The sequence below is a fragment of the Bactrocera dorsalis genome, chromosome 5, assembly GCF_023373825.1.
Source record: "Bactrocera dorsalis isolate Fly_Bdor chromosome 5, ASM2337382v1, whole genome shotgun sequence".
NCBI classification, from domain to species: Eukaryota; Metazoa; Arthropoda; class Insecta; order Diptera; family Tephritidae; genus Bactrocera; species Bactrocera dorsalis.
The window spans coordinates 31,654,371-31,679,391 of record NC_064307.1 but is presented as its reverse complement, the minus strand read 5'-3'; the positions used below and the strand labels follow the sequence as shown (position 1 = coordinate 31,679,391).

General features: G+C 35.7%; 3 protein-coding genes across 10 annotated transcripts in view; 1 reads left to right on the top strand and 2 right to left on the bottom strand.

Annotated features, from left to right (window-relative positions):
* LOC125778759 (cuticle protein LPCP-23-like) overlaps positions 1-14,433 on the bottom strand; it is a 201,979-nt gene extending 187,546 nt beyond the window's left edge. The window contains exon 1 of the mRNA XM_049457938.1: positions 14,402-14,433. The gene's annotated coding sequence lies outside the window, so the exon portion shown is untranslated. The remainder of the gene's footprint in view (positions 1-14,401) is intronic.
* The window catches only part of LOC105224813 (uncharacterized), a 45,918-nt gene that overhangs the window by 2,279 nt on the left and 18,618 nt on the right, over positions 1-25,021 (bottom strand). For 5 of the 7 annotated variants that reach the window (XM_049457910.1, XM_049457912.1, XM_049457914.1 and 2 more), the window contains exons 2-5: positions 17,677-17,864; positions 17,303-17,623; positions 13,705-14,218; positions 1,373-1,685 (exon numbers count right to left, since the gene is read on the bottom strand). In XM_049457910.1, coding sequence (XP_049313867.1) covers positions 1,373-1,685; positions 13,705-14,218; positions 17,303-17,623; positions 17,677-17,803 — 1,275 coding nt within the window. In that variant the 5' untranslated portion in view covers positions 17,804-17,864. The remainder of the gene's footprint in view (positions 1-1,372; positions 1,686-13,704; positions 14,219-17,302; positions 17,624-17,676; positions 17,865-25,021) is intronic. The other 2 variants (XM_049457915.1, XM_049457916.1) reach the window with 2 other exon arrangements.
* Positions 4,288-8,501, top strand: LOC105224812 (uncharacterized). Of its 2 annotated transcripts, none has more exons than XM_019989733.3 (4): positions 4,288-4,374; positions 7,362-7,643; positions 7,709-7,840; positions 7,919-8,501. In XM_019989733.3, exons 2-4 carry the CDS (start codon positions 7,367-7,369, stop codon positions 8,317-8,319), a joined length of 810 nt encoding a protein of 269 aa, XP_019845292.2. In that variant the 5' UTR covers positions 4,288-4,374; positions 7,362-7,366; the 3' UTR covers positions 8,320-8,501. The 2 variants fall into 2 exon arrangements, with proteins under 2 accessions (XP_019845292.2, XP_011201328.2); XM_011203026.4 differs by having other exon boundaries at positions 4,302-4,480; positions 7,919-8,500.

Sequence of the window (25,021 nt, the reverse complement as noted above, 5' to 3'; positions counted from 1 at the left end):
TTTAAACAAAAAGAAAAAGGTTTGAAATACCAATGAAAATCGTTATTCGATTCCTTTTGCATGGCCATAATGGGCGCGCTTGCAGAAGTTCAGACGCTGAACCGCGTTTCAAGCATAAATCCGTCGATACTGACATAGACCATAGGCTTGACGTAGCCCTACAGGAAATAGTCTATCACACGACCGAAGCGGCCAATTGACTGGCCCATTTCGTGAGATAACACGTTCACCAAACTTGGTTTTCAATAAATCGATTGTGACATTCGCTGTGTGGCTTGTGGTGCCGTCCTGTTGAAACCACATATTGTCCAAGTCCATATCATCCAATTCGGGCCAGAAATACTCGATTAACATTGAGCGCTAGCGATTCCCATTCACAGTAACGTGCCAGTCTTGATCACCTCGGAAGAAGTACGGCACAATGGCTCCGCCAGCCCACAAGCCGCACCAAACCGTATTTTTTCGGAATGCAATAGTGACTTAAGGAGTACGTGTTGATGGCTGCCTGACCAATAACGCATATTTTACTTATTGACGAAGCCATTCAGCCAGAAATGAGCCTCATCGCTGAAGATGATTTTTCGATGAAAATCCGGATCATTTTCAAGTTGTTGCTCAGCCCAATTCACGAACATACGACGATTCTGGTGGTCAAGCGGCTTCAGTTCTTGCGTCAATTTGATCTTGTAAGGATGTAGGCCAAGATTTTTTTGCAAAATTCGCCACAACGATTATGACGACCAGTTGAGTTGAGATCACTGACTCCAAATTTTGGTACTAAATTTTAATAATTTCGACTCGTTGTTGGATCGTATATCTTTCCATGATAAAATGGCAAACCTTTCTGAAGAGAAATGTCAAAAGAGCGGTACTTTTGGTTCACTTTTGTAGCGTCGCTATTGAAAAACCCATTATGAATGTAGTCTAATTAGAAAAAGAATATATTTCAAAAAGCTCTTGTTAAAACATTTAAATTTAGCGTCAAAAGCCATGCTACCGTCATTACGTTCTGTATTTGAAGCAAACGGAGTGATTCCACAATAAGGGTTTAGGATATCGACATAACTTGGGCATTGATATCTGATACTTTCTTCTGAGCACCTTAAAACCATCGGATATCAATGTCATTCCAGTAAAAATTTTACTAATTCATTCCTACACATATCGCTCAATATGACTTCCAAGAAGCTTTTTGATAAAAATTACTATATGTAAGTAAACCATTATGGAAACATTATTCGGAGATTTATGTATAGACCTCTTAACCCCTGTCAATTACTTATGTACATATATTATTATATAATCCGTAAATATTATTACTTTTATCTATTATTGTGATTTAAATGTAATAATTATAAGTAATTTCGGTTACCTTATTGTAGCCACTTAATTCGAACCAATCATTGTCGTATAGGTACTGCGCTGTCTTCGGCATGGCTCTTATCAAATTTACACGCGATATACTATCGATGCCAATCATTAGAATGCTGGGCGGTTTTGTTCGGCCATGCTCAGTATCCTTCTTCTTCCAAGTTTTTAAACGCTCTCGCACTTTTGGTTTTTCATTTATTAATGGATGCCCATTTTTATACACATTTCGCTTATTAGAATTACATTGTACTAAAATGCTTTCGATAGAAGGCGGTAAAGAAACACTTTTCTTAAAAGGAACACATTTACTAAGTCTGAAAAACAGCAAAAAAAAAAGATAAACATTGTATTTAAATAATTTTTACCAAAAAACAATTAAATTTAAATGGTGGTTTACTGATATAGAGTATTTATAAATCCAATACATTTACAGTTCATAGAGATTTTTTGCTTTTTTGAACTTAACTATGGCGTGAGAGAAAGACAGTCCCCTGATTTCTAGTCGTTTTGTCGCCCTAATCGCTTATGTTTAAACATATAGGGTGATCCATTTCGAGGTTGCCCACTTTTTTACCGAAAAATCACAGAAACTACAAATTTAATGGAGAATGTTTAATATCATTCAAAATATAATTCTTGATTTCAAGGAGTTGAGTCCAATTTTTGATGATTCGATCGAGCATTTCGACTGGTAACTGGCGAATGACTCGCATGATGTTTTGCTCCAAGGCGGGATTGTCCGCATAGACTTTAGACTCTACATATCCCCACAGGAAAAAGTCCAACGGTGTGATATCACACGATCTTGGTGGCCAATCGACTGGCCCTACACGTGAAATTATCCGAACCGAAGTGTTGTCTCATTAACTCCATTGATTGATATGATGTATGGGTAGTGGCGCCGTCTTGTTAAAACCAAATGTCGCCGAGATCACGAGCTTCAATTTCAGGCATTAAATAGCCGGTTATCATGGCGCGATAACGCTCGCCATTGACGGTTACATTATCACCTGCATCATTTTTCAAGAAATATGGACCATTGATTCCACCGTTCCACAAACCACACCAAATCATTGTCGATCGAAGTGGCAGTTCTTGAATCTCTTCAGGTTGCTCATCGTACCAAATGCGGCAATTTTGCTTGTTTACATACAATGAGTCAGAACCTAGCCCGGTAGGTAGGTAGACTCACATTTTTAAACGCGTTTTTCTCGAAACTACTTTTTTCCACACGGTACCGGCATTATCTCAAGTTCTATACAACCGATTTACTTGAAATTTTGTGTGAACCTTCTTTATATAATCCTTTATATAATCCTTAATCCTTTGTTTTTAATATTTTAAAAAATTCAGTAATTTCAAAAAAGCGTAAAAAATGATTTTTATTTTCAGGCAGTCGCCGTTTTTCAAAATTTTTTTTTTTCATGTTCCCTGAGGTAGGGACTATAACAGCATCCTTGATGATTAAGAATTTCTTTTGATTTTTTTCAGACCACCAGGAGAGTCAGGATCAATGTCACCAGGATGCGCCCTTTTTTTTACACCTGTCTCTTAAAATTTGATTTCTAGAGTAGAACCCCTTAATAAAGTTGAACGATTTGTAAACGTTGTTGAGGCGGAAGTCTTTCCATGATAAAATGCCAATAATGCTAACAAGCGTGATCTGTCAAAAATAGGCTTTTAAAAAAAGTAACACTACTTAGATCACCCGGTATATGAAAATAACTCTATAATGTATATCTCGATTAGTTTTAGGCGTTACAATAACCCGTTAGGTAAGCAAAACTATAATACAGTGTAGACTATAAAAAAGACCACAAAGGTTCTCCACTAAACTTCATAATCAAAATTTAGTATATTTTCAATATATTAAAAAACCATATTATTGCAGTTAATATTTATTTTGCTCTAAAGTGTGTAAAAAATAAGAAATTTAAATTTCATGTGACTGATGTGAACACTTCGTAGCCTAACCCTGTGTGAACACCAGTTGATAAAATACGGGGAACGATGTATGAAATGAAAAAATATTATAACGTACATACATGACTTGAAATACAAATATTTTTTTATATTATTTTAATTCTGCTAAAAACTGCCAACTGCATATACTTTGTATGGAAAAAAGTCCGCTGGAGAATTTCAGACAGTGTGCACGTTATTGTGAAAGCGCGTGCTCTCATCATTCTCTCTCTCTCTCTCTGCACTTTCAGACATGATACGAGTATTTATACTTATATAGGGCACGAGTGCGTAACTTTGAGTCAGTTTGTGTTTTCATATAGTCTGAAAAACAGAGATAAGAGATCCCCAACTCTCCTTCCTGGTGTGAGAGCCGCTTCACTAGCGAATTTTTTATAACAGTTTTCCATGGATTGGCCAGTAGGTGTTGGACAAAATACAAATTTGTGGACATTTAAATTAAACGGCCAGATTAGAAATTATACCAAAAATTACTATTTAGGAGGAATTTGTTGCCGCCGTTCAAGAATCGCTATTAAAATCTTTGTATGGCATGAAAAATCAAAGACTTTTGAGTTTTAAATATATTTCATAAAAGGTTTTGTAATTTAATGCATAATAGAATGTTTTTTCTAATTCAATTGATTAAAAACATTTATTAATTGAGAACTAACGGGCTTAATTACAAAATGTATTGAAAGATCGAAAAGTCATTTGATTTCATAATATTATTTATCATTGTATTAAGTAGTTTGTATATTAAAATCTCCTCCGTTATACACATTTTTTTGGTAAGATTTCAATCTGGCCATTTTCCAATTGCTAAAATGCCCAAACCTACTGAACTCGATTAGCTGTCAAAGTTCGAGTAGGCCATAATGGACGTTTAGCAAAACGCTTATTTTGAGGAGTTGGACATCTCACACTGGAATAAGTTGGGCTCCCATTATCCTGCTGAAAAAGTAAATTGCTTGTTTTGCTGCGGTTAAAGTGATGGATAGTGAGGAATATAAAGAATATCGTTCCAAACTTATTTCACTAGTACGTAAAAATAAAGTCTTATGGGATAAGACTAAAAAAGTCCGCCTCAGTTATGCGGCGAAAAGCAAAATTTGGAATTCGATAGGAAAAGAGTTAGGTCAACCAGGTTAGTGTTTCATAGCATTTGCCTTTGAACATGTGCGTGTGTATGTACTGCACATATTTAAACCCTGCAGGAAAGTGATTGTGGTTGTGCCGCATTTCCACGATACAAGTTTGATGCCGTTATAAATCAGGTGTTTGTGGTTATAAAAACGTGAAACGAAATATAATTAAAGATGTGTGTGTATCTATGAACATTTTGTTGTTAAAAATGTCAATATTTACGTACATATGTATGTATGTGTATGATGTAGCCGGGACATATTACCCGTTTTCCTTTACTATTATATATTTAGCATTTTTCATGCTACCAGAAAAACATACATAAATATGTTTGTATAAAGCAACATACACATTCTTGTCTTTTCATAAGTGAATACATATATCTACTACAAGGTGCGTTCCAAAGTAAACAGGACTTTAAAAACAGAGAACAAATGGTTTTTTCGGCAAAATCAATTTATTTTATTCAAAATAGTCTCTTAAAGCTTTTTGCACAGTCCAAAAGCATGTCGAACGAGTGTTTTAGCTCATTGGCCGGTAAGGCCCGCAGTATGCCGGTACAAGCCTTTTAAATGGCCTCTACGTCTGCATAACGATTTCCTTTCATGGGCAAATGGATTTTTCCGAAAAGGAAGAAGTCGCATGGTGCTATATCAGGTGAATACGGGGAGTGCTTAATGGTTAAAATATGATTTTTGGCCAAATAATCGGTCACAAGCGTCGATCGATCTGAGCAATTTTTAATCGTCCGTCAATTAGTGCGGGACAAACCGTGCACACACCTTTCGTAAGCCCAAATGTTCGGTCAAAATGCGATAAATAGATGTTTTGGAGATGTTCAATGTCTTTTCCATGAATTTCAATAATGATTTCCTCTGACTTTTGGAGAAGTCACGCACAGTTTCGATGGAATTTCTGGTGATCACGGATTTGATTGGCCCATATGTTGATCGTCATTTATGTCCTCACGACCACTTCGTAAACGTTGAAACCACATAGGCAATCATCGGTTATAAGTAATACGATGAATATAAAATCAATTGTATTTCCGATGCTTAGAGAAGAATTTAAGTAAGTTAATGCATGGGAGTATATAATTTATTTATTCATATGTATATTTATCAAATCACACATGCATTAAATTGAGATGCAAAAGATCTTTGGGTTCTTCATGCAGCGGTGGAGATTGTTGTCATACAAAATATGTACATAAATGCATTTGGAATGCATACAACTACAAAGCAGCCGTATGCAACCGAGCAGCAAAGACAAAAAATATCCTCTCTGAGTTTGCGCTCTCTCGCTCTTTTATAGAAATTTTCATGCATTGTATATGTAGGGATGAATACCAAGAGAATGTTAACTGATAAGGCCCATTCAGATACAACTTGCCTAGCTTTGCGTGACGGTACATACTAAGCGAAGCGAAGAAAACAAAAGGTATGCCACAATGAACGCTTTGCTTTCAGTCTTTCTCTCTAATAAACCGGCGACCGGTTCATTGGCAAAGCGTAAAAATATGGCGAGAGAACATATAACATGTTGCCCAACATTTCGCCTGGCTGCGCGTTGAAAACTATTTATGTGAACGTACTCATACATAAGCGTACATCGAACTTCTCTCTCAAAACTAATGTCTGCCGCAAATCGATGTAATCGACTATGTGAATTGACCATTAGATATTGCATTTGTAAAAAATACGGGAATATACATATGTATGTATAATTGTGTATGTGTGTGCGCGCTTATTTTAGTGATAACGAATTTATTCAGTGAAGGAGAGCCATTCACGTGAATAAATATATGCGATTTGCGCCTGCAACCCATACGTACCACATATACATACATATATACATATGTGATAAAACAGAAATACTGGGAAAACTGCTACGACTCTAAGCAAGTTAAACCACATATTGTTTGTAGCCTAATATCTTGTATGGAGTTCATATTGAATGCTAAATGCGTCTTTCTCATCCTGAAAAAAAACAACGGTTTGCTGTGATATGATGGCCGGTGGAATCATCGGTTCATATTTCTTCAAAAATGATACCGGTTAGAACGTAATCGTCAATGGCGACCGTTATCGCGCCATGATAACGACTATTTGATGCCTGAAATTGAAGCTCGCGATCTCGGCGGCTTTCGGTTTCAACAAAACGGCTCCACTTCCCATACATCACATCAATCCATGGATTTACTGAGAGAACACTTCGGTGAACAGATAATTTTACGTTTTGAGCCGAAATGCTCGAACGAGTCATCCAAAATTAGATTCAACGGATGGACCGTCTGAGACATAGCCGCATTTGAAAGAGATATTCTTCACAAAATAAAAAGATATTTTTTTGAATGGTAATAAACATACCACATTAAATTTGAAGTTTTTGAATTTTTCCTTTAAAAAAGTAGGGAACCTCGAAATGTATCACTCTTTATTCCTTAAAATTTTTTATAATTTGTGTATGTGATTTTATTTTTTTTAATTATATATCAAATTTCGAGGATAATTTCTGGGCTCGCAAAGAACTGTAATGTATATGTATAATATGTATGTAACGGTCCATGAGCGATACTCCCCGTCTTTTGCAGACTTGAAACCTTCCATAACCCTAAACTCAGATGGAAAACTGTCGTTACAATTTTTGTAATGAAATCAAAACTGTACATAAATTTAAATTATGCCTTAAAATACCATTTCGACGGCTCAAAATATTTTTTATCGGCTCTTCCATCTGTCTATGGTATATTTGCCATATAGACTGCGCGTCTAAAATAGCGTCCAAGTGTAATATAATTAACAAAATAAGTTACATTAAGATATGAAAATAATTACTAGGTATTTAATTAAATGTATTTTTTATTACTATTATTTTTACAGGAGAGATGGTACGTAAAAATTGGCAGTGTTTGCGTGATCAATATCGTAGAGACGTGAAGAAACAAATGGTAGACGGGATTGCATCTTCCTGGATATTTTTCGATGAAATGACTTTCATTCGGAAATTTTTACATATTCGGAATTTAGATGGAAGCCTAGACTCAGAAGATTCCGAAATTATAAACAAAAGTGGTGGCCCAAAAAAGAAGAAAACATCCCGTAGATCATATTCGAGGATCATTCCAACAACAGACAATTTTATGACCCAGATTTTTCCTACAGGTAACTATATATAAGCAAGATTTCTATTAATTTGAGCTTAGCTTATGTAATTAATAACTTTACAGCAAGTAATCATGTAAACTCAGATTGCCAGGAACAAGAAGAACAGCAAGAGAGTGGTGATTTGCCGCCTACGAAAGTAAATTCGACAACCCGTTTGCATAGACCAATTAAAATGGGCATGGGCAATCGTGCAGGTATTCATCTTATTCAATTCAATCATTAATAATTAGTTTTTGACTATCCTAAATTTTTTTATTTTGTATTTACTTAAGAATTCACACCTCACAAACAATCTCAACGAATCCCGCCTGTGAGTAATGTTTACGAAACTCCGAGAAGCATTGAAATACCGATTATTGAAATTAAAGACGAAGTCGAAATTTTAGCAGCTGAAAACGACATAGTTGCCGACACGACTGTTGCTTCGGAGAACTCCACAAATATAATGGAAGCAGACTGTACTACAAATGAAAAAAATTCAGCAAAATTTAGTAGGAATTCAAGTAAACATGTAGAAATAGAAAAGGCACCGACTGATAAGGAGGATGACGATTATCATTTTGTGATTAGTCTCTTGCCAACATTGCGACGCATTTCTAATGTTCGAAAACTAAAAACGCGTATGGAAATAATGAAAGTTGTAATGGAGGCGGCACAAAGCAATGACACATAAATAATATGTATTATACATATGTTGCTATAAATATGTAAACTAACTATTAGATAGATAGATAACGGGTGGGCCATCTAACGTTTTAAATTTGAATTATCTATATTTCGACATTGGGAACGTCAAATACCATTCGGAAAGTGACAAATATTCAGTAAAAAGTCTAAAATTTACGAAATTGGGCACTATTTACTAGAAGAAAACTGGAAAATATTGAAAACTTTTTTCTAAAGTGGTTTTCTTTTCGGACGAGGCTCATTTCCACCTCGATGGTTACGTTAACAAGCAGAACTGAGGCATATGGGGCACAGAAAACCCGCACGTAATCGTCAAGAAGCCAATGCACCCAGCACGAATCACTGTATGGTGCTGATTTTGGTGTGGTGGAATAATCGGTCCATTATTCTTCGAAAATGAAGAAGGAACCGCCGTAACCACCAATGGTAAGCGATATCGCGCAATGTTAACCGAATTTTTCTTCAAGCAAATTGAAGAGGAAGACTTGGACAACATTTGGTTCCAGCAGGACGGCGCTACGTGCCATACAGCAAACGCTACACTCAATCTTTTACGCCCTATCTTCGAAAATCGCATAATCAGCAAAAGAGGTGATGTGAATTGGCCTCCCAGAAGCTGCGATTTAACTCCGTTGGACTATTTTCTGTGAGGAGCTGTTAAAGATAAATGTTACGCCAACCATCCAGAAACAATTCAAGATCTAAAGTACGAGATTCAAGCTGCTGTAGCTGCCATAAGGCCTGAAACCATCGAGAAAGTACTCCAAAATTGGGTGGATCGGATAAGCTACTGTAAACTCAGCTGTGGTGGTCATTTGTTCAAAATTGCTTTCCACAAATAAATTTCATAAAACAACCTTTTAAATAAATGTTAGACCTTTGAAAAATATCAAGCCGTTTTTTTTATTGACTTTTTAAATTTAAAATTTTATATGGCCCACCCTGTAGTTATAATGAGGTATTGCACTAAATATTATTATAACCTAAACAGTGTATATTAAATTTGACACGAAGTTTGTAACTCCATTGGAAACCTTATAAAGTTATAGAGTTTATTCGGCTGGGTGTATATTAAAGAACTAGTTCCTCAGATTTATCGATCTGAGATTTTGCACACTTGCTTTTCTCTTAGAATATAGCTGCCATAAAATCAAGTTCTCATATGGAAAACTTTTTATTAGACAAGATATACATATGTATGTATGACATGAAATTATTGTCCAAGGCAGGACTACTATAGCGTATAACATACATATACATATGTATGTATATATTATATTATACATATACTCGTAGTTGCTAAGGAATGCAGCCGAACTGAATTTATTAATAATTATTTAATAAGTTTAGTGAGATATTTAGTTAGTCAAATACAAATATTCTGTCAAACTCGAAACAGACTAAATTGGGATAGTTCTTAGTTCCCACAAATTAAGGAAATATAATTATTATCAAATTTCTCTAGGCTTCTTTGACACAAGTCAATGTGATTCAATAATGAATTATGATTGATGAAATTTTACTTCAGCGCAAAATACTATTGAGTTCTGGAAAAACCATCCCTGCAATTTTTAGACTTTTTTGTACTCTTACACTTCTTAAATTAAGTTATAACCGATATTAGGCAACTGAGTTGCAGATAGCCATATGTATTATGTGTTATTACTTTTCCTTGTAGTAAGTGAGCAGAGTTTTATAATGACAAATATAAAACTTTACTAAATTAAAAAAAAATACTTTTTTTACTTTGAAATATGTATAACTTAAAAAAATGTACTATATTTAATTTAGTTTGCGTATGTTTTGAATTAAATATTTGATCGCCAAACAAATTTTTCTTTCTAAAAATAAATTTTTATACCTTCGTAACACGTTACTACAAAATATCATATGTTATTCACTTAACAATTTTTTAACGGGTGATGCAGTAGATTTCACTTTTTTCAATAGCCTGTTTTTAACAGATCGCGTGTGAGTCGTGTCAAACTGTCATGTTATTTTTGTTCAGTATTGTTTGGCATTTCATCAGGGAAAGACTTACGCCTGAACAACGATAACGGATCGTTCAACTTTATTACGGAAATTCACGTTCTGAGCGTACAATTCGCAACACCTTCACCCATCTTGAGGCCAAGCATCCTTTATTGGATAATATTCGACCGAATAGACCATGCCCAACATGCAGTGAAATATACATAGCAGCCGTAGATGAGAGAGTACGCCGTTCGCAGCAAATCGGACTGACGTATGAAACGACTTGCCGCATTTTACGTCGAAACTTTATATTAAAGGACCTTCCCAGGCGACATCGCCTCGCTCTATGGGCTCTTGCAAAGTTGCAAAAAATTCCGATGTTTTCCAGCCAAATTTTGTTTATCGATGAGACCCATTTCTGGCTCAATGTGTATGTAAATAAGCAAAATTGCCGCATTTGGGACGTAGAGCAACCTGAAGAAATTCAAGAGCCGTTTTATCTAGTAAAAACAACGGTTTGGTGTGGTTTGTGGATCGGTGAAATCATCGGACCATATTTCTTCAAAATTGATGTCGGCGAGAACGATAGCGGTTGCGACCGTTATCGCGCCTTGATTACCGACTATTTGATGTCTGAAATTGAAGCTCGTGTTCTCGGTGACATTTGGTTTCAACAAGACTTCACTTCTCACATATCGCATCAATCAATGGATTTATTGAGGAAACACTTCGGTGAGTAGATAACTTCACATTTTGGGCCGGTCGATTGACCGTCAAGATCGTGTGATATCGCGCCGTTAGAAATTTTCTGTAGGGATATGTAAAGCCTAAAATCTATGCGGACAATTCCGATTCGAGTCAGGCTTTGGAGCAAAACATCACGCGTATAATTCCCCAGATACCAGTCGAAATGCTCGAAAGAGTAATCGAAGATTGGATTCAACGGATGGACTATGTGAGACGCGACAACGATATTTGAAAGAGCTAATCTGCAAAAAATAAATGCCAAATAATGTTCTTTCGATTTCGAAAGACATCCTTTACGACACCTATGTAATCAGGTTAACGGGACGATCTGAAATCCGACTGACTGTCTGTCTTTAGGTCCCACCACCTTGTGTCTGTATTGTTCCTTGGTCAAATGAGGATGGCATAGTACATTACATTCATGTCTTATAAACCAAAATCCTTTTGGTGCCTCTTCTTACAGTGCGTAAATGTCTGAAATTGGATGACAGAGGGTGCATCTTACAGCTACTTAAAGAGCGATCACTGATTAAACAAATACGTCAGAAACATTTTGTTACTTACAAATGGTGAGAGTATAAAATGTTCGGCTACACCCGAATTTAACCCTTGAAAGTATTAATTAGAATATCGATCTGATGTTGTAGGACAAATTCAAATTTTGGACAATGGTAAAATTTATTGCCACTCTAGAAAATTTTTTGAGCTTATAGCGAAACACTTAATGGCTCCTTGAATGAGTTGTGATACTAAATTTTGTAGCCTTTACTTGTCAATAACTTTGAAGCGCTTAAAAATAAGTATCCTATTATTAGGAAAGGTCATTGAGAAGAGGAAAATATAAAATTGTTCTTGCGAAACGTTCACGGACATTTCGAAAACGAACGTAATTTGTTAACATGACACACGGTTTCCTTGTCGCTCTGTAAAAATGAGTATTGCATATAGTATATGGAAGTGGACCAATAGCAAATCCAGAAACTAACATTGTCTGAAAACACATTGAGTGTTCAGTCATCAATCAAGCAACAAACTTAGTATTACTACATATGGTTAGATGCGCAAAACAAGTATTCATAGAATACTTTAATTTATATGGTGGCTTAGCAGCCAATAAAATATGTATATACATAAAGATCTGCAAATACATTGGTTCCGGTTGTCACCATAAATAAATGTCTTATATATTGACCGATATGTGAGATTTTCCAATTATCTTTTGTGAAAATAAATGACAGCGTTTTCTTGAACATAATAACACATTACGCTAAGGCAGAGTTCTTATCAGCTGAAAAATTAAGACTTCCCGAATAGTTCGACACAACCCCATTTGACATTTCGATCACAGGCTGATAAATATACTGAGCCAATAAAGTGACATTTGAATTTAAACTGCGCGCGTCGAAGGATTTGGAGAATTATTTTTTTTAGGTTGGTAGGTTGGTCACATTTATGTGAAATTTCATGTGAAAATATTCATTAGAGTTTGAGATACGTGTCGTTTTGTGAGCTGCTAAAAGTGAGTTTTTCGTTTTTTGCGATGTCGAAATTTGTTGAGCAAAGAATCTGCATTAAATTTTGTTTACGGAATCAATTTTCTGCTGCGGATACGTTGAGCAGAAAGCCTTTGGTGATTAGGCTATGTCTAAAAAAAAATTTTTACAAGTGGTATAGTGAGTTCCAAGCCGGCCGTGAATGTGTCGAAGACGAAGACCGTCCAGGGCGACCACCAACATCAACCGACGAAGCTCATGTTCAACAAATCAAAGATTTGGTGTTGAAAAACCGTCGATTAACGATTAGAGACCTTGCTGATGAAGTTGGCATATCGAAAGACTCAGCCAATACCATTTTGAAGGATGTTTTGGGCCTCAAGCGCGTCAAATCTCGACTGGTACCGAAAACATTGAATTTTTGGAAAAAAGGCGTCGCGTTGAAGTGTGTGAAACGATGCTTTCCGACTACCAGGGTGTCATGAAATGCATTATAACTGGCGATGAGACTTGGATCTATGCTTACGACCACGAAACAACCGATCAATCGAGCGAATATCGTGCCAAAAGAGAGCCGAGACCAAAAAAATCGCTCCAAAGTCGCTCAAAAATCAAGGTCATGTTGACTGTTTTCTTCGATTATCGTGGTGTTGTGCATTATGAATTCCTTCCAACCGGTCAAACAGTCAACAAGGAATATTATTTGAACGTTATGCGTCGTTTGCGTAACGCTATCCACCTAAAACGGCCAGAATTGTGGAAAGACAATTCTTGGTTTTTACACCACGATAATGCACCATCCTTTACTGCCCTCGTAATTCGTGATCATTTCGCCAAAAACTCAACCCATATCGTTCCGCAACCACCGTATTCACCTGATCTAGCGCCGTGCGACTTCTGGCTGTTCACCAAGCTCAAAAGACCGCTCCGGTGACACCGTTTTTATACGATAGAGGAGATTCAAGCGCAGCGAAGACGGAACTGAAGGCCATCCCGGGTAGTGACTACAACCAGTGTTTCGAAGATTGGATTACTTTGAAGGGGATGAAATTGATTTGAAAGAATAAATAAAGAATTTTCAAAATAAATATGTACAATGTCACCTTATGGCACCTACAAGATATAATTATAATATTATATATAGAGTGTGTACTCACCTATAGTCACAATCTGCTTTCTCCCCAGTCCCATTGCGCATTATCGACTGGTAACAACAATTGATACGCCCAGATTTACTGAACGATTTGATTTCACTCTCTTCAATTCGCAGCACATACTCCCGTGAAGTAGCATTGAAGGCGACGGTCGTGAGCGGTTTTTTGTTCGAGCAAGGTTTGTATTTCTCACGTTTGAAGTGTTGCATTATGTCCGGCGCATGCACATCTACGTCCGGTATTCGGCAGGATTCACTCCAGACAAGATAACCTGTGGGTGGTCGCATTATTTTATATATGTCATTAGTGAAGGAATTTTGAGAAGTAGAATCATTAAAAGATTCCACGATGTCTGTTGTTTGGTCAAAGGTTGATGTCTCAACAAGTTCAAGAGTCGACGAAGCGGTCGCTGACAAGGATAGCTCAGTGTCGGCCGGTGGTGTCAGTAAAGGCCTTGCAGCAAAACTTTTGTTCAATCGCGACGCGCTGGTGCGATTTAGTATCGAGTTGGTGGAGACTACTTATGCAGATTTTTGTTTTGTTTCACATTCATGTGGTGCACATACATATACGGACGTTTGTACAATTAGACGTTGGACGTAGCACGGTACATTACAGCAAGCATTATTACAACAAATTGATACAAGCAATTTTGCAAAATTTTAATTGTGCGAGCAAAATCCAGAATTTTGAAGTTTCGATTTTTGTTTTTGTTGCAATTGCGCCAAAAGCATGCAAATTAAGAAAGAACATAACACAAAACTAATGAATTATGACGAACAAGCAAACGAGTAAAACGACACAAAATGAAACTTATAAAATAAAGAACATACAAAAACTACCATAAAAATAGTAAAATATAATCGTAAAATTATACAAAATTATTGGAAATATGATACAAATATTAAAATAACTTAACTTATATACACTTAATGCTAACACATCTTGTATAATGAGGACTAAAGCCGAAGGAAAAAGAACTACGTGAAACAAGAAAGTTAAACCCCCGTTTTCGCATATACTATATAATGTAGTGAATACTACTGCTAAAGGACACACCAATATTGCATATATAAAGACGGAGGGAGGTGGTCTCTCCCTGTTCTGCTGAAGAGTCGCTTAAGGTGTTCATACACGCATTTTACGGGAGCTCAGCAATCTCTGAATGTTCAACCAGAACAAGCCGCAAATACAGTAGATCAATCCGGTCACATAGTAAGCAAAATAAAAACTAATACGCCATTAACATCATCTTACGGCGGGTCCGATTGGAATTATTCCCATAATGATTCAGCAGCTGAAGAAACCCTTGGTTCTTAGGTTGAAATGATCTATAAAACAAGTATCCGGTTAGCTTATAGCTCAAGAAGCTGGGAAATAGTCAAGGTATTGTTTCAGGGAGATAAACATTCGAAACCTCCTCCCCTTCATGCTGAAGGCCCTAGAAAAGCTAAAGGACATACACATCAGATCAATTTTTGCGGACAACTTATCGCCTGTACAATCGCATACATGAAGGGAAACTGCCGAAATGTAATGGAAGAGTCATTACAGTATCTATTTAAGCAGAGAAACTTCTCAGTAAGGTGTTTTTTATGCGTGGTGGCACTGACGACGATATGATGCTAATGGTATCAGTGAGATTATGGAAAAAATCATACGAATTTTACACCTAACCCTAATAAGACGGAACTGATACTATTCACTAATAAAATCAAAATACCTCAATTTCATTTTCTCTCACTCGGTGGTACTACAATTTTCTGTGCCCCACACCTCAAAATATGTAACGGTCGAGATCGATACTAAAATGAGCTGAAAAATAGAAATAGAGAAACATATTAAAAAAGCTTACCCATGCAAGAGAATAATGTGTAGGAACTGGGGCCTAAAACCGAATATAGTCTTGTGATTGTATATGGCTAACATTAGCCAGAGCTTACATATGAAGCACTATAAATTTAATGGAATGCAGAGGGTCATCTGTGCAGGATTTACCGGGTTCTAGTCCTGCAACAGCTCAAAATAAATCTAAATACAAACATAAGACTATATCCTTTTAAGATTATATATCAATAGTGACTTTCAGGTGCGAATACCCTCCAGACGGTTTAGTAGGATTCTATATCTATCTATACCGACGGGTCTTAAGGTAGGGACGGGAGTATACTCTAATTATCTTGATATCTCTGTAACCATTTGTCTATTAAACTCAGCCAGTACCTTTCAAGTGGAACTGCTAGGCATAAAGAAGGTCAGTGTAGTTCTACTGGGTAACTACGGGAGGATACAAAGGGCCTTATCGTCGCTAATGATAAATTCCAGCGTCGTAAACAAATGTAGGAAGGTTTTATGCTCACTGACAGATAAACTTATCTTGTCCATAATTTGGGTTTCCTGTCATGTCGGTTACGTAAAGCAGACGAGTTGGACAAGTCAGAAGCCTTCGTAGACGGAGTCCGGTGCGCAAAAAATATTGTGTCCGGTTAAGTTTTCGCCAATAATAGCATTTTCGTTATCAAGTTTGGTTTCCCTTTTTTCTGGCTGTGATGATTGAAAGAATTGTATACGTCCGAAATGCCTAAAAAATCTCATTTCCCTTCACTCCGGAGCATGAAGATTCTTTAACCATTCTTAATCTAGGATTGCACAGCTAAAAAAAAAATATTTCAGGCTAGTTCAGCTTCCGCATCTAAAAAAAACTCAATCTGGAGCTAAATAGGTACGCAGTACCTAGCACGCCACGCCTTCATAAGATGGGCAAGAACTTCTTAAGCAGTCAAAAAACAGAGATAAAGAGATGAGTAAAGAGCTAATAGAAGAATAGTTTCCTAAGACGAAGAAGAAGGTAGAAATCGCAACAACAAGCTTAATGTTGCAATAGGAAGAATGATTCTCGGTCAAAAGTGTTGTACACAGAGATAAACAAACATGAAAACAACACTTATTCTTATACGACTAGCCACCAGAGATCATATCCAAATGGTCGTGAATGTCGGCAAATATGTAGAACAGACGGTGTTGATTGCAGGTTGTCAAGCTCAGTTCACAGACAGGTCTCACGGCAGTAAGTTCGAAATCGAAATCTGAACAGGTTCGCAAAAGTGGGCAAGGACTGTCACAATTATTTGGAGAATTTCACTTTTCTTACTGTTGTAGTACAATCCGATATGTTCTATTCATATCTGCTTATCTAGCTTCCTCGTAATGCCTTGCTGGAAACCTCGTCAAAATTTTGAGTATTTTAAGAACTTGTTGAATAAAGAAGTAGCAACATAAATAGTAACATATTTGACATAATAACTGATCAAATTTGAACCGAACTGGTCCATTTCAACTGACCGCGCAACCGATGTATCTCAAAAGTTAGTTAGAAAAATGTACGATAAATAATTCTTATTTTTATAAGTGATTTCAAAATGTGCTTAAAAATAAATATATTAGTAGCAAAAAAGTGGTAGACATGCACTACTTGAAAAAAACATTAAAACAAAATGTCAACCTATACTTATACATCTCTACTGCTCTAAAAATACCTGCGTCACTGCGCTTATTCAAATAATCAATGTATGAAAAAAAATACACCTCGGCGTATACGTACCCTTCATGCCAGGCACATGTGAATAGTGCAGGACGGGAATGCGCTCATCCGCATAATCACTTCCGCGCATCGAACTACTCAAGTAAACTATAAATATCACAAAAGCGAGTAAGAGCAGCAGCTGCTTCCGGCGTAGTACCCGATATGACCAATTGAAGTACTTGGCTGATGGACTGCCTGCCTTGCCAGTGTTTGTGAGGCGTTGCATTGACTTCTGCCAACAAGAGGACACCGCATTTTTCATTAGCTGCTGTCCGGCACATGACAGTGCCTCTGTCTGTACGATTGTCTTAGGCTTTCCCAGCGATCTGGTGGTATCTGCTGTGAGATATTAAAAATCAGTTATATAATTTTTAAATCGCTCAGAAACTTACCTTGTTGTGTGGCCGTTATTGGCGTTGAATCCATATTTGTGTTGGCACGTGTTTTCGTGCCATTTCCAAGTAAATGCTCCTTATCCTCATCAGCGGAGTTAGTTGTGCTCACTGATACGCTCGCCATAGTTAATAGTTTGGGTTGCCGCCCAAAGGGGGTAGTGCATATTCTTTAAAGTTCGAATACCCTAAATAAAGATACAAATATTATTTTCTGATTAATTATTTATCTAAAATGCTGGAATTGTAGTAACTAAGGGAAAGAGAACTGTTATAATTTCTAGCAAACTTACTCCCTATGACCGCCGCATGTATTAGGGTGGTAAACACAGTTCTAATTCTAAAGGATATTTTGATTACCGTTAACTTGGACTATGTTGGAGAGGAGTATTGAAGGTGCAGAGAAATGACCTAGTTAAAATAACTTTGCTCTATTCTGGACTGATATTTTCAGACAGACCTACAATTTCGACACTTTTTAAGATAGACCATCATTAGAACTTAATCCAAATGTTTCGAAGTTATACCTAATCCACAAAAAAATGCTATTTATTTCACTGTTGGACAATTGGTTCATGAAATATAGCATTTCGAGTGAAGATTTTGATATTTTAATGAAAAAAAAAAACAATTTTGATGTTTAGTAGAGACTATGATATCAAGAAGTAGCGATAACTCTAACATCGGGTTTAAGGGTCCCAAAAAAGCGAATTGTTTTTATTGTCTTATTAAATTCTATGCCACTTCTACAATATTGTCCTAAAGTTTTCAAGTTTCAAGTTAGTCCAAGTAATAGTTTCGCCTTGCAGCCTTGAGAACTTATGCGCTCGAGGCTAGTTAAGCTAAGTGCGCCATCTTTAAACGCATTTTTTCCGATTGATTTTGAAGCCGATTGGCTAGATTTCTAGAGAACAACTCAACCGATCTTCATGACATTTTACACAGGTTTTTGAGATACAATTCTTAAAGACTGGGACGAAGGATTTTTTTCGATTATAACTTCGACATTCATATTTCGTAATTGCGGATTGAATTAATGTTCAATGATAAAGATGATTTATAATATGATAATGAAGCTTTTAAAAGTGGCTGTCTCTTTGCTGGAAAGCCTCCTAGTGAACATGTTTCTAACCTAAAATAGTTTTTTCATAACATTTAAATTTAAAATTTTGAAACCACGGTGGATTCATAAAGCTTATTATTTTAGAAACTAGAAGAAGACATTGAGTAATTCAAAAAACTCCATAAGGATCGGGAATGACTTCTACGAACCGTTCGACATCAAACGAGGTTTCATACAAGGCGACTCCCTATCAATTGAATTCTTCAATGTACCGAGCAGGTACAATCTTCTATAAGAGTGAACAGCTGCTGGAGTACGCCGATATCATTGGTCTCAACACCGCGCCGTTAGTTCTGCTTTCTCCAGACTGGTTAAGGAAACTAATTAAGAGACAGCGGCTACGCTGGTTACGGCATGTCGACCGAATGGATGAAAACACTCCAGTTGTGAGAGTATTCGACACAATAATCGGCGAGGGAAGCAGAGGAAGAGGAAGACCTCCACTCCGTTGAAAAGACCAAGTGGGGAAGGACCTGGCTACACTTGGAATCTCCAATTGGCGCCAAACAACGAAAAGGAAGAACGACTGGCGCGCTGTTGTAAACTCTGCTATAAGCGGTGTCTACGCCCATAAAGAAGAAGAAGGACATGCATAAGAAATATTACATCATTTGAATTAATTTGGCGCGGATAAGTACCTAAACCTCTCAATGAGAGAAATTAGAGGCATGGTTTGATTGTATATACCTCTGCGCTATACGAAGAAGGCAACATCAAGTCAATTTTTTTTCGTTCAAAAATAGTTTTACAAGCTTAGGGCTCAGATTTATTATAAAATATATTCCTCGACTATAATCTTGCCTTTCCCGGTCAAGGAATACGCACCTATGTCGAAACATGGTTGTATTGACTTCATAGCACATTTTGCAATAGCGTTCGCCTTCATTCTTGTTCCTACATAACATTACATCAGCAATTAAAAAACCTTTAAATCTATCATATTGCGCAGTTGTGTTAAATTATTAAATCTGAAAATAATCTGCTGACCCTGAAATTTATCTCCACGATTTATGTTTCGCTTCTTTTTCTCTTTCCATAATGATGTTTTCTTTGTGATCTTCTGCATGAAACTGCAGCTTAATGACTATTGTTTAACTATGAGCTTTTTTTAACCATACATACATACATAATAACCGTATGTTACCAGAGTTGTGTTCATGTTGCGGCAGGCATAACAGTTAGATACGTCTTTTTCGTGCAATAAAAATATCTATTCAAATAAAACAATTAATTGTTGTGTATGGCTCGCATCACGCTAACTGCTAATTAGCATTAAAAATATTTTTTAACTAGCAAATTTTTATAAATATCGATGTACAGTCGATAACTCTTCATATACATACAGACAAACCATATATACATGAATGGAAGTTAACAATTTTAAATGCATTAAAATACATAAATAAATTAAGGAATATAAAGTTTACAATGGGCCAATGCCGTTTTTAGGATGTGTATATATCTTTTGATAAATAGGCACAACGTGACTCGATCGATGTCAGTGGAAAATTGCAAAACTTTATTTTTTTACCCTTGCAACATGTTGCTATAGAGTATGATAGTTTTGGTCACCTAAAGGTTGTATGTATCACTAAAAAAAAAATAATAATCAAGATAGATATAGAGTTATATATAGAAAAGATCAGAATGACGAGAAAAGTTGAAATCTGGTTGACTGTCTGTCTGTCCGTCCGTCCGTCCGTGGAAGCGGTAACTTGAGTGAAAATTGAGATATCTTGATGAAACTTGGTACACGAGTTTCTTAGTACAAAAAAATTAAGAGTTCGTAGATGGGCGTAATCGAATCACTGCCACGCCCACAAATCGCCATTAACCGAAAACCTATAAAGTGTCATAAATAAGCACCAAATTAAGATATAAAACTCTTATTTGGCATAGGCGATCGCATTATCACGCTATATAAAATTTTTTTAGAGGATTACACACAGCTGTTTGGTGACCAAAACTATCTTTGTAAATATCTGTAGTATAACAAGTAAGGAAGTGATAAGTTCGGGCGTAACCTTCAGGTGTTGGGAAAATTGTACATTTAACTAGAGAAAGTATCGCCGTGATTTCATTAATTTAAGGTTAGAGGATACAGCGTTAGTAGAATAAGATTTTTTCTGAATTTCACTAAGACTTCTTACATTTTGGCCGATAAATGCGATATAAAATCAACCGGAAGTTCAAAATAATTTTTTGCGAGGCATATGGGGACTTTTTTTTTGGCAGAAGTTTGCCAAGGCCCATACTAGTATAAAGCAGTTTCATCAAAATATCTCATTTTTTACTTAAGTTAAGTGCACGGGCACACAAACATATGAACGGACAGGCAGTCACTCGGAATTCAACTCGACACGTCATCTTGATCATTTATATGGTGTATATTATTCATATACATATGTGTACATATTTGAATTAGTTTTAGGTGCTACAATAAACCTTTAGACAGACAAAACTATTATATTCTGTAGCAACATGTTGCAAGAAGAAAAGAATGTGGGAATGCCAGCAGATGCATCAGAATCCATGGAAAATAAATACATACAGACATAAGTATAAAAATCTATACAGGTCACGTCATCATATAAGACATCTGTCAATCAAGGCATTTTTCACGCGTTAGCGGGACTATTCGTCAACATACATATGTACATACATTGATATCGATTTCCATCGACTATTCACTTTGTATGAAAAAATATAGCTTATTGATAGTTTTGGCCAACTTAAATTTAAAAATTTTTAAATTTTTATTTCCCTACATATTGACATAAAATATGGCGCAGCCTTTATAGATTCGGTTTTAATTGAGAAAGTAAAAATTAGAAAGGTTTTAAATTAATTTTCACATTTTAGACCTTCCATTTACATACATACATATGTAGTACATAAATATAATTTAAATCAATAATTTAACATCAAAAAGCTTTTAAAAGAATCCATCATCCATTTGAAGAAAAGTAATACAATAAATAGCACATTTTTTAATTAAATCAAAATTTAATTAAATGATACAAATAATCTCTTTGACCCAATATATTGCTAAATAAGCGCGATAATACTATATAAGCTACACATAGGCACATAAAGTTACATACATATATACCAGTGTTCAGTAATTAGGTAAATAAGTCTGTAACGCATTTGATAAAAACTGCCTAGAAACAAATATAATATATGTGATTGAAGAGTTATGTGAGTATAATGTTGAACACATAGAGCGCGACACGACATGGCTGCACGACTGTGAACTGTAAATGGCGTCGTGAATCCTTACAGACATATTTTAAGAAAATAATAATTTAAGACAATACACACACACTTCAATGAAATTTTAATATTTTGTTCAAAGTAAAATTTTCTATGCAAAAAATAAGTAAATAGGTAAATGTAATTGTTTTAAATTATCAATTGTTATTACAAATGATATAACAGAGCTATTTTATGCTTTTATTTCAGTTTTGTCAGAGCTTTGAATAATTTCACATTTTACATATAATATTAGTGGCATCACTCCTCTCTTCTGTCAACTCTACTGTCGATGGCAATTATAAGAATATTTTGAAGTTAGCGAGAGCGACAACTGTCAGCCTGCAGTCGTGTAGCTGTGTAAATAACTGTGTCCATTAGAACGTGTGTATTTTAATATTTGACAGATGCCGCTTGCAGTCTGTCGCGCTCTATGTGTTCAGCACTTATTATTACGTATTATACATTGTGGCGATGAGGAATTGCCTTCAAGCACCATAATTGCACACAATGGCCTTACAAAAGCAGAACTGCGCAGGCACGGGTAGACGTTGCGCTCTTCAATGAAATCTAAAATAGCATAAAAACATTCCTGCATCGTAGATAGGCAGTATATGTACAAAATATGTGCATAATTGTATGTACATTAGGGTGTCCCTTATTTCCCAAGCTGATATTTTTCTTTACAAATGTGTCTGAAGTTTTAGATTTTCTCTTAAAAATAATATCCAACGTAAAGAAGTTCTTTATTTTCACTTTACTATAAACCGTGCTAAAATTTACTTCTGCCTTTTCCACATACCTATGTATGTATTTAACGTGGAATTTTGCTGTAAATTTGTTATCTCAAGAGAAAATAAATCGAAAGCTTTGAAAATACAATATTCTTAAACAAAATTTTCGGCTTTAAAAAAAATATATTTTTTTCATAAAATCATACATTTAAAAGTTATACCCACTTAAGATTGTGTATCAAATGTATTGAGCATTCATGCAAGCGGTTTTAAATTCTCTATAGCTCATACGACATAGCACCTGCTCACTGACACTGCATTACTGAGCCTAAGTGCATTTGCAATGAATTCTCCAATGTGTGGATTTATGGAAAAAAATCATTCCGGCATTTTTTGCAGAGAATCCGGCAATTTTGTACTAAAATATCAGATTTTCAAGGTTGAAGGTTTTTGAATAAATGGAAAATATCAAACAATTTTCATGTTATATACAGTGGCGGACAAAAGTCTACATACACTCCCTATTTCCATTGATATGAGAGTACAAAAAGTTTTTTAGAAAAATGTGTTGATACAGTTTTATTCTAATATTTATTATAATAACAATTAACTAAAAAAATTCATTATTTAACATAAAACAAACAAATTTATGGAAGAAAAACTCAAAAATTGCTTTGACAAAAGTCTACATACAGTTCAAATCTCCTACTTTGTACATTGTAATATTAACAGTAAGGTAACGTTAGCCTTTTTATTTACTTCAATATGTTTATTGTTTGATATTTATTGAATTTAGTTGTGGTTTAAACATTTCAATAGCTATAATGGCTCCGCGAAATGAAATATCAATTGATGTAAGAAATTTGGTGATAAAAGAAAGAAAAGAAAAAAAATCATATGGTGAAATTTCTAAAATTTTTAACTTGAATCGAGCAACAGTACAGACAATTCTAAAAAAACTTTAAAAATAATGGTTCCAACGAAAATAAACCGCGCAGTGGACGCCCAAAAAAACAATCTCGTAGAGACGTCAGCCTGATTCCCAACGAAGTAGACCAAAATCCAAAAGTAAATGCTCTAAATATAGCCGAACGCATAGTAAGTACATCACAAATGAGTATCCAACCAAAAACAATAAAAAAAAACTCTAAACGATAACGGATTCCACAGTAGAACACCACGGAAGAAACCTTTTATTTCTGAAAAAACCGGAAACTTCGTTTAAAGTTCGCCAAAAAACACAAAGAAAAGGAAATGGATTTTTGGAAAAAAGTTTCATTTACAGATAATTCTAAATTCACCCTTTTTGGTAGTGATGAAAGGGCTAAAATTTGAAGGAAAACTAACGCCACGCATGAACCGAAGAACGTAGTATAAATTGTGAAGCTCGGTGGCGGCAGCGTAATGGTTTGGGGAGCTGTTGCGGCCTCTGGAGTTAGAAATTCGGACTTTATCGAAGGTGAAATGGACAGTTATAAGAATAAGTCTCTGTCGGAACATAATTTGAAGCCTTTGGTGGATAATTTAGGGCTCGGATCCAGTTGGATATTTCAACAAGATAACGATCCGATGCATGCGGCGCAAATTGTTAAGGACTGGTTGCTTTATTATACTCCAAGTCCATTAAATACACCACCTCAAAGTCCAAATATGAATATTATTGAACATGTCTGGGAGATTTTGGAGCGTAGAATTAGAAAGCACCAAGTTTCTAGCTCTGCCATACTCTAAGAGCGCATATTGGGACCTTGGAACAGTATTACATCTGCAGCGTTGACAAATTTAGCAGAATCAATGCCACGGCGTCTTCAAGCAGTTATAGATGCCCATGGGGACCCAACTAAATACCAAAACGTCTTAATAACTAGCATTTTATAAAGTTTTTCGCACTGAATTAAGATATTTTTGTACTGTATGTAGACTTTTGTCAACACAATATTTGAGTTTCTATTCCATAAATTTGTAGTTTTATATTAATTAACGGATTTTTTAAGTTTGTTGTTATTAGAAAGAAGATTAGAATAAAACTGTATCAACACATTTTTCTAAAAAGTTTTTGTACTCTCACATCGAAGAAAACAGGGGGTGTATGTAGACTTTTGTCCGCCACTGTATGTAAATGGAAAAATAAGTATGAATTACATATGTATGTATGTACTTATATTGAAAATAACGATCTTGCTTACATTTGATTCTATTTGGAGCAGCTACTGAAACTTCGAGAGATGTTTAC